General features: G+C 42.2%; 1 protein-coding gene across 1 annotated transcript; it reads right to left on the reverse strand.

Moving 5' to 3' along the window:
- Positions 1–207: 207 nt before the first annotated feature.
- On the reverse strand, positions 208–9,633 carry LOC123075450 (phosphatidylinositol transfer protein 3-like). The gene is made up of 5 exons (XM_044498051.1): positions 9,473–9,633; positions 1,897–2,073; positions 1,694–1,795; positions 1,314–1,559; positions 208–695 (listed from the first exon to the last, which is right to left on the reverse strand). Exons 1-5 carry the CDS (start codon positions 9,557–9,559, stop codon positions 468–470), a joined length of 840 nt encoding a protein of 279 aa, XP_044353986.1. The 5' UTR covers positions 9,560–9,633; the 3' UTR covers positions 208–467.
- Between the last annotated feature and the right edge of the window lie 842 nt (positions 9,634–10,475).

Consider the following 10,475-nt stretch of genomic DNA (forward strand, 5'->3'; position numbering starts at 1 on the left):
TATTGTAAACTATCCAGAATATTCCCAAAATTTGGTTTGCCCATCTCCAATTTTTGTCACACAACAGCTCCAAAAAAAAGTTTCTTCAACTCCATCAGCCTTTGCCAAAAATGTGAGTTACCAGGTTTGGAAACCAATTGCCCCAGAGTTTTGTTCAAAAGGTACTTCTTAATAAGAATATCTTGCCAAAAACCCTCAGTATTAAAAATGTCAACGAGTGATAATTGTTGAGGAAAAAGAAAAGGAGAACAAGTACATATGTTGCTATATGGATTGAACCACATGCCATCATCTTTGACAAATTTATGAAGTAAAACGATTTGATTAGTGTGCTTATTCTGTATTCCGTGGCAACGCATCTGGCACTCAACTATTATATGTAGTAGCCCAGTAACTCGCACGCAGGCGATTGGTCATGTATGACTTACAAGCAACTTGTATTTAATCATGGTCATTGCTCAGGGAGATCATTTGCCATTTGTGTATTTTGATGCTCCTCTCATCTTGTCGGCTCTTCTCATTCTCTCAGCATACTTGTTGATGTCAAAGATTGTACTGGTGCTTCTTCCTCCAAATGATGACTCCAGCGTGTCTAAGTCAAAGATGTCAGCAATTATCTTCAGGCTCTCTGGTTTGTTAGCATACACAAACTTCACTTTCTCTTTCATGTTTGGCTGGACGAAGTTCTTTGCTATCTGCAAATCAAGTAAAGGCAGGGTTCTTAAATCAAATTGGGATATTCACTGATAAAATAGGAAACACACTCTCACAAGCACCGAATAAAATAGCGCGCTATAGCGCCACTAATAGCACGCTATAGCGTATAGAGAATTGTGTCGCTAAATTGATCAGTGTACAATGTCTCCGCTAATAGCACGCTATAGCGCGTTATAGGACGTTAATAGCATATTTTCAGGGGCGGCGCTATTTTGTATAGCGCACTATTTTTTTACCTCGCTCACAAGACTGCAAACACTGGCGAGGATGGAATTTTTGTTTCCATTCCGCTTGAATGCTCATGTGGGGTTTTACCACCACTTGTTTAGAAAATACCAACATGTAAGTTGGCAGAGACTATGTGTGCTTGGTGCGGACGAAAACACGGATTAACCATTCGAAAATACTGTTGAAGTTCCTAATTAAGTGGCATATATATGAAGCAAGACTGTTACGAAAGCCCTATAGCAAGGTTATATGTCCACCCTTCTACAAGTCGGGCAACCCACGACTCACGAATGTGGATATGTGCATGATTAGAAGAATAAAAAGTTGGAAGTGGGCATAAAACACCACAATATATACTCTTTGTATACCTTCCAAAAAGATTCAAAAACCCTCGGAGGGTCAAAAGGAATCGCCACGGCTATCACCCCTGGATAGTAGTTTTGAATTATGTGCATGGTCTCACGGGTTGTCGACAATGGCGTACTTGATATCGACCAGCCTCGGAAGTCAGTCAACCAAACAACATAGTCATCTTGTTCATCTGCTGAGTTGGTGGCGAAATACTCGAGGAGGTATACCAGGTGCTTTATCTGCTCCTTGACTGAAACTTTAGACTGTTGTACAAGTTAGTGAACCTTAATTAGTAGGGAAAAAAGGTAGATACTCTTTCTTCTTCGTTGGTGTTCAACTCTTTGTTACCAATATCCTCTAACGGATTGATCGGTGTAGCAGGCCACAAGTAAAGTACCTGCATTGGTAGGTTTACTACCAGGACACTTCTTCCATTCTTGTCAAGGTAGTCGGCTACATGTGTTCTCCTGGCCTCGTTCTCCATTTCAGCAAGGTCTTCCTGCCATTTGCTCGCAGAGAAGAGTTGCTTACACAATCCATTGCACACAATTATAGGGCAATCTATAAGGCTAATAGAGTATAATGTTAAATTTTACTGACCCAGGAAATTGCATCCGGCCTGTACTCACGCCTCCACTTGACGGTTTCCTTGAGACCCTTGGTTGCTTGTTCCATGCTCCAATTCCTCGCTCGGAGGAAACGGCGGATGGTGGCATCTGACAGGAAACTCGGCATCTCCTCGGTCAGACTGCCAAGGAGACCCCGCACCTCATTTATCTGACATGCGTGCAAATCGAAGTTACTGGTTAATCTCTTAGTGAAAAAATTATTAGTTTTGAATTTTGCATAGGCCCATTGCAGCATAAATTTCGCTCTCCTTTCTATGAGAACGTGGAGTACTAACATTGATCATGTGCCTTGTACGACTGTACGTATAGTGCGTATGTACTATGTAGTGGGCAAAATAACATCGATTTTGATGCATAACACCGGTCGATGTTAGAACATTTATATATTTCTACGTACTTTGAGAAAATCATATCCAAATTTAATGGGTGTATCTACATCCATGTTTGACCAAAGCTTTCGATGTTTTCATTCATGTTATTTAGAAGTAATTGAACACAATAATGCTAGTACACGTTTTGGTAACGAATTCGACGTCACTTGAAGATCAACACGGATTTGCAGTGTATTATCATAATTGTACTACTATACGGCTACAACGCCGGATGTTCGGTGCCCACCTTGATGTCGTCCTTCGTGCCTTCTTGGCAACTAGAGCTCATTTTCTGTTGCGCTACATCGTTGTCCCGATGTCAGTGCATCGTCTGAGAACCATTGACTTCCAACATTTATACAACAAGATGGCCGGAAAGCTTGTGGGTTGGGATTGGGAATGACAGCTTATCAAATATGCTGGTAGAAATGCTTTGATCAAAGTGGTCATTTCCTCTCAGGCTATTCGTCATCTCACTCCCCTGGTTGTGCCTAAAGGGACCATGAAGGCAATCGTTACCTAGAGTACGTGCTTTCGTTTGGGCCAGTGCTGACAAGGTGTCTAGACTCTAGAGGGAAGTATAAGGTGAGGTGGGACCTTGTGTGCTGGCCGACCACCATGGGGGGGCCTCGGCGTCCTTGACCTTGAAATTTTTGCTTGAGCACCTCGCTTATGTTGACCATGGTTTGAACGAAAAGGTCTGCGCCGTGCGTGGGTGGGTTTGGGTCGTCCTTGGGATGATGTGGATATGAACCACTTACGGTTGCAATGGTAAAGCTGAGAACTTTGGCTCTCGTTGTGCCTTGGGGGGAGGGGGGCGGCGAAAGCTGAAGGATATTTCATCATCCATTTTTGCGATCTTCAAGTGCAAGACGAGTTGTCTGTTTTAAGTGTCTTGTGGTTGATCAATGGATGAGGAACATCAATTCCAATTTGGACTTCACAGTACATCACATCACTAATTTCTATTGTCTTTGGCTAGGTCTCGAAGATGTACACCTCAATGAAGACATCCTAGATGACATTACCCGAAATCTCACCGCTTCGGTCATTTATTCGGCCAAGTCACACAGCTTGGCAATGTTTCTAACTCTGCTTTGAAATCGCTGGTGTGGAAAAATGTGCCGCCCTAGCAAAAGTTTGGCTCATACTGCAAGACCAGGTTTGGCTGGCCAACATATTGCAGCGTAGAGGGTAGCCAAACCGTGGCTTGTACCAGCTATATGTAGAAGGGAGCCAGAGATGGTCACACATCTTTTGCTGTAGTGTAGATTTTCTAGCCATATTTTGGACGAGATTTAAAGCCTGTCTTGTACGTTCACACTGAGATGTGATCTCATTTCAATTCAGTTATGGAGCGGTGGGATTCGATGGTCGACATCAGTGGGCACAATTGAAAGGGGATTGCACCCCTTGTTATGCTTGTCTCATGGGATATTCGGAATGTGTGGAATACAGAGCTTTTAGAAATATTTCTACCATACCATGCATCATCATGCGCTAGATTAAAGTCAAAGCAAACATATGGGTTTTGGTTGGCACGAAGTACTTGAGTTCAATCATGCCGTGAGAGTAGGGCTCTTTGTAATTTTTGGTTACATTTCGGTGTCTTAAATGCTTTTTAACTAACCAGACGGCCCTCGCAAATGCGAAGGCATCATCTTAAATGTGTCAAAAGTGTATGAAAATTAAATTATAATTTGATAATATTAATATTACAGGATTAGGAATAATATGTTTCTATTGTCACAAAAAATGTTATGATAAATAACATATCACATTTTTTTGAGCATAATAACATACCACATTTGGTTGAACTATATTTGATCAGCTTTAATTTGTGGATTCATAATTATAACGTCCCATTTCCAAAAATAACACCATAATTATAGCCATATGTGTTGTATGTATGTGACATTAGATTAGTACATATAACTAAAGTTTAGAGTGCACGGTTGAGGCATTCTTATCTAATGTTAAATCTGGTTTATGTAGGAAAATTTCTGATTGTCGTTTTTTCATAATAATAATAATAAGGGTAAAAAAGTGATTCCGAAGATCTATCATTTCGTTGGTCTATGAACTAAGAATTATTGTTTTATGTGGGACTTCTGGCTTCATTTCATTTGGTAGACCATGAAAATATATGAGCCATATTTTATTTTTGATACGTACACACTACTATATGAATATTTTGTTTGTGCTTGTAAAACCATTTGGGAAAATGGAATAAACTGCTTAATGAAGTCAATACAAATACTAGCATTATAATATGCAATGCTTTTATTGTTTCATGTCTATACCAACGTAATTTTTACCATCTCTTGGCACCACCGAGCTATTTTTTGATATGACCACCGATATCCCATGGTACTAATAAAAGGAGGATGCCATATAGACGACGGGTGGTTTTGCTTTTTGTTGAATTTTGACAATATTTTAATTTTATAAGATATTAATATATTACTTGTTTACAAAAAAATGATGGTCTATTTATTGTAATCTCTTTAGGCACACTTGGCAAGATGAACCGGTTAGGCGAGTGATTGCCTTTCTTAATCCATTCAACCTAGGCTTCATATAGGAGAAGAGAGTCTACCATATTTGGTAGATTGATGTTTTACTATTGTAGATTCGTAGTATGTCTCTCTTTCTTTTGTCATGTCGTATATTTGTATACAATAAATAGGTCCAAAAATTGTAGCCTATTGTAATATAAACGTGACAATTTGTAGTTATTTTCTCTAAGAATAAGAATGGGTATTTTCCGTATATTTTTCTTGGAACAACTGGATAGCCGCCTATATGTGTCTCACAATATTGTTTGCCTCTATTTCACTACTTATTCAAAAAAACATGGAATCGGATAAATATATTATATTTATTTCAGAATAAATTCATTAATAAGCAATGTGCTAGGATGTTGACATATGAACAAAACGCCTAATCTTAGAAAAATAAGAATTCTTCATGATTTTTAATCAATATTGGAGTTTGTAATTTTTTTGCTTTAATTAAGTTAGTTTGTAAATTTCAAAAGAATTCTACGATGGAAATAACACATGTAAACATGAGTACGGTGTTTAAATAAATAGTTTTATAAACAAATTGTGTCTATTTCAGTATTTCTAATCTACTTAAAATGTGATTATTTTCAAGATGTTTCACTACAATAGGTTCATAGTATATCTTCTTTTTCGGCCGCCCTATGTCTTTGCATCCAATAATTCCTAGACTATTTGTAGCTATTTGATCTAAGGATAAGAATGGTTGTTCTTCATATAATAGTTTGGAACAGCTGGATAATTGCCCATATATGCTTCACATGGATTGCCTCTATTTCACTGTTTATTTGGCAAGAACATAGAATAAAAAAATCCATTATATGTGTTTCAGGATAAATACATGAATAATCTTTGTGCTGAGATGTTGACCATATAGTCCAAACCCCTAAAAAGAATAAGTTGATGATTTTTTATTAACAGTGAGTTTGTAAGAGCTTTATTTTAGTTCATTAGTATGAACAATTCAAAGAATTCTCGTTCACAATAACACTGGCGAATTTGAGTCCAATCTCTGAATAAATAATTTTCTAAACCTTTTATCTCTATTTTAAATATTCCTATTATGCTTAAGAATATGATTATTTTTATTATATTTGTATGCTTATTCATCCACGCATATATCTCTTCTTTTCGTCGTACTATATCTTTGTATCCAATAAATAGATCCATAATTAGTTAACTATTTAATATCAACTTGATCATCTGTAGCTATTTTATCTAAGAATAAGAATGTGTGTTCTTCATCGAACATAGAATTGGGTAAATATATTGCATGTGTTTCAGAATAATCCACGAGTAATCAATGTTGAGATGTTGAGCATATGGAAGAAACGTCTAATCTTAGGAAAAAAATATTGATTATTAATGTTGGAGTTTGCAAAAGCATTGTTAATTACATTAGCGTGGAAAATTCAAAATAATTCTCCGACGAAAATAAAACATGTAAACTTGAGTACAACATTTAAATAAACTGTTTTATAGAACATTTGTTTCTATTTTAGTACTTCTAATCTACTTTAAATGTTGTCATTTTTATGACGTTTAACTACAATAGATTCGTAGTGTATCTTATTTTTCTGTCGTACTATGCCTTTTGTATCCAATAATTCATAGACTATGTTAGATCAACGTGATAATTTGTAGCTATTTGATCTAAGGATAAGAATGGGTCTTCTTCATATATTATTTTGGAATAGCTGGATAGCCGCCTATATATGCCTCGCGTGGATTGCTTTCTATTTCACTTCTTAATTGGCCAGAACATAGAATCAGGTATATCTATTATATGTGTTTCAGAATAAATGCATAAATAATCGGTGTGCTGAGATGTTGACCATATAGACAAAACCCCTAATCTAAGAAAAAAATGAATTTACATTTTTTTTACTTCATAGTGATTCTGTAAAAGCTTTACTTTAGTGCACTATATGAACAATTCAAAAGAATTCTCGGATGAAAATATTACATGCGAAATAGACTGCAACCTTTAAATAAATAATTTCATAAACTTTTTGTGTCTATTTAATGATTCCTATTCTACTTTATAATATGATTATTATTGTTATATTTGTATGCTCATTCATGCACACTGATAAGCATAACAATTTATAATCTATAGTGTTCTATTTTGTTTGTTTGTTCACCACCCAATTATAGTTGTTTTGGGACATATGCCCAACACGTACTTTTTTTTGAGGGACCAACACATACTGCATCCAATTATTTGGGGCCTCATACATTTTTCGAGATTGCATTTGACCATTGATAAAATTAATGATATATAAAATGTACGATATAAAGGTTGTATCATTAGAAACTCCTTTCACATATGAATTTAATGGTATACTTTCTAAACGATCCAACCCATGGTCAAAGGTAATCACAGGAATGTATTGTGACTTATATATGTGGATGAAGGAGGCACCTTTCATACTATGGGGCCTTAGAGCAACTCTAGCAGACCCCGTAAAAATACGACCCGCAAAACGCGTTTGCGGGTTCACGAAAATCGCTTTCGTGGGTCAAAAACATACGCGGCCGAGCAGAACCCGTATCTAAACCTGCATAATTTAAAAAATACTTCCACGGGAGAAATTGCACAAACATAGTTCATCACATACTATATTGTTCATCGCATACTACATAGTTCATCACAAACTACAAGCATAGTTATACTACATACTACGTTAAACTAGTACCAGGGGTCGGATCTGACGGCGGCGAGGTCGCGGCAACTGGACGACGCCGTGGAGGAGCCGGACGCTCAATCCTCCTCGCCGGAGCTGCAGAGATCGACGTACTTCTCCGCCTGCTCCGCGCGGATGCGGCGCCACTTGTCAGCCTTCTCGTTGGCGGTGACGTTGTCGGCGACCGCCTTCCGCCACTCGAGGGCTTCGAGCTCCTCGGCGTGGCGCCGACGCTCCTCCTCCTCGCGCACGCTCCGCTCGGCGATGGCGGCGGCGACAGCGTCGAACTCCGCGACGGCCGAGCGGAGCGGGCTCTTCGGGCTCCTCCTTCACCGGCCGAGCGAATGGCGCCGGCGGCTCCGGCTCCTCCTCCTCGTCCGACCACTCCCTCTTCACGGGGAGGAAGCCCGCGGCGGAGGAGAAGGAGGATCCGGCTTACGAAGAACGCGCGGAGGAGAACGACGCGCGCCGGTGGTCGTACTCCACCGTCTCGCGGCGGTCGAAGCTCGCCGGCGGCGAAAGGCCGCGGTTGGTCCACTTCTACGCGCCCCGCTTCCTCGCGCCGACGGACCGGACACGGCGCTCGCGCTCCGGGTCCCTCTCATGGCCGGATCTGCTGCCGAAGCCGCGTCCGGAGCTCCACATTCGCCCCCACATGGCGGCTGGAGGCGGGGCGGAGGGTCGCCGGCGGCGAGAAATTGGGAGAGAAGAAAGGGGAATCGGGTGGCTCGCGGCGGCGGGGGGATAGGGTTTGGACCCGCAAAAGGGTCGCGGAACCGCACTTATAGTGCTCGGGGCGTGCGATTTGCGGGTTGCGCCAAAATTTTTTGCGGGCCGGGCGAGTATGCGGGCTCTGTTCTGGCCGCAAAATTGGCCCGAGCCCGCATACTCGCCGGAATTTTTGCGGGCCGGGCGTTTTGCGGGGTCTGCTAGAGTAGCTCTTAGCACAACGACTTCCTGACTGTCTACTACAACAAGTTTTGTCTGGCTTTGGTGAGGGAGGGGCGATGAGGGCGGCGTGCCTTCGGCTCGCTTCTGTGCTTGTAGTCGTCGCTAGGTGGTCTAGGGATCGGGATGTAATTTTTATTATTTTCTCATAAAAAAAGAAGGAAGCACCTTTTATTTAATAATAACTATAAAACAACTATTCTTCGCATGTCCGTATGGAACACGGACTCTTACTATAATGGATGGATTTGTTTGGTATTATTAAATCCTAACAATAAACTATAAAACTTTCAAAAATAATTGGGATGGTGTGGCTACATGTGATGTCTCAAACAAAAAAACTCGTATTATGTTTTTAGTATACTATACAATAGATAGATAGATAGATTTTTTTTTGAATTGTTTGGATTGCTTACCACATGTTTCATGTAGTATAGATAGATAGATAGATTAATGAGACGAGGCATAACTTTTGAGGCTGTTTGGAGGAAATAAGGCACGGCGAGTGCCAGAAAGGTATACTTTAACTATTAAGCGTGAAAAGGAAATTTTGTAGATTCTTTCGATGTCGATGGAGGCATTGTTGGTATTATTAAATCCTAACGATAAATTAGAGATCTAACTTTGGAAAATAGTTGGGATGATGTGGATAGAAAAATATCGTATTGTGTTCTTCTTTTTGGAGCTTCGTATTGTGTTCTTAGTATATACTACGGAATAATAGATCCATAGGTAGGTAGATTAGTGAGACGAGGCAAAACTTTTGCCTCAATTTCGAGGAAAAAGGGCACGGCGAGTTGCAGAAAAATAAATTTTGCAGAATCTTCCGATGTTGCCTTATAGAAACTTATTCCCGTTTCGTGATTCAACTGAAAACAGTCAACGGAAACACATACATATATGCAACCATGGCCGATAGGAATGCACGCAAAGACAAACTCGAAGAAGAAACGCCGCCTGATGGCGTGAATTGGTACCTTTTCCTGCTGTCGTTCCAAAGACAAAGACAACGCCTTCTGCTGTGTTGCTTCGCTCCTGACCTTCTTCATCAGCTGGTAGCTCATTGCTTGAGAGTGCTAGCTAGCTGGGATTCGCATTGAGCGACCGGCATTATATATATCGTTGGACGAGATCGAATCGAACATGATAGGAGTGGGAAGTGAGAGTGTGGTTGCAGCTGCCATGATGGCATCATGGACAGCCGAGACAGACACACGTTCGCGCCCACGTCTCTTCACACAGTAGCATTCAAAGCTTCGTCTTTCCCTTCCACGGGTAGGGGTAGTTGGGTGGTGAGCATTTGTTTAACTGGTCTGGAAGGCACCGTGAGCTAGCAGTCTTTTGATCTAACTGTGCTAGCTAGTACATGGCACGTGCCATGCACGTCTAGATTTAAAGAACAAGTAATTTAGATGGACCTGTAATGAACCTCTGGCGGCGCTCCCGTGGGCGCCCCGAGGGGAACCCATCCCGGCCGCCGCCTCTCTCCTCCCTCCTCTGCCCACCTCCCTCGCCGCCGCCCGGTGGGGCCGCAGGGCGAAGCCCGGCCGGCCGGGGCGGCGGCGGGGCCTTCCTTTCCCCTCCGCCCATGGTAATGGCCGGCGCGGGACGGCTTCCCGAGCGGGGGCGCTAGCCTATGGCGGGGGCTAGCGGCGCGGCGGCGCTCCGTTGGGGTGGCCTGCCTTGGCGGCGACCTGGTGGGCGGCCGCGGCGCGGCGGCTGCGGCGGGTCAGATCGGGCGGTGGCGGGCCGGCACGCCTCTGGCTAGATCCGCGCGGATTTGGTCCCTGGCGGTAGCGGGCGTCACGGGGTGGCGGCGCAGGTCCTCGTGGGCTCTGCATGGAGGTGGATTGCAGCGGCGTGGCTGCAACCACGTGGTCGGCCGGTCTGCGCGCGACGGCGGCGGGACTTAGCTCCGGCGTCTGCTCGTCGGCGGCTTTCTCGGACGGCGACCCGTGTTCGAGAGATGGAGGTCTTCGA

Source organism: Triticum aestivum, chromosome 3D (genome assembly GCF_018294505.1).
Source record: "Triticum aestivum cultivar Chinese Spring chromosome 3D, IWGSC CS RefSeq v2.1, whole genome shotgun sequence".
NCBI classification, from domain to species: Eukaryota; Viridiplantae; Streptophyta; class Magnoliopsida; order Poales; family Poaceae; genus Triticum; species Triticum aestivum.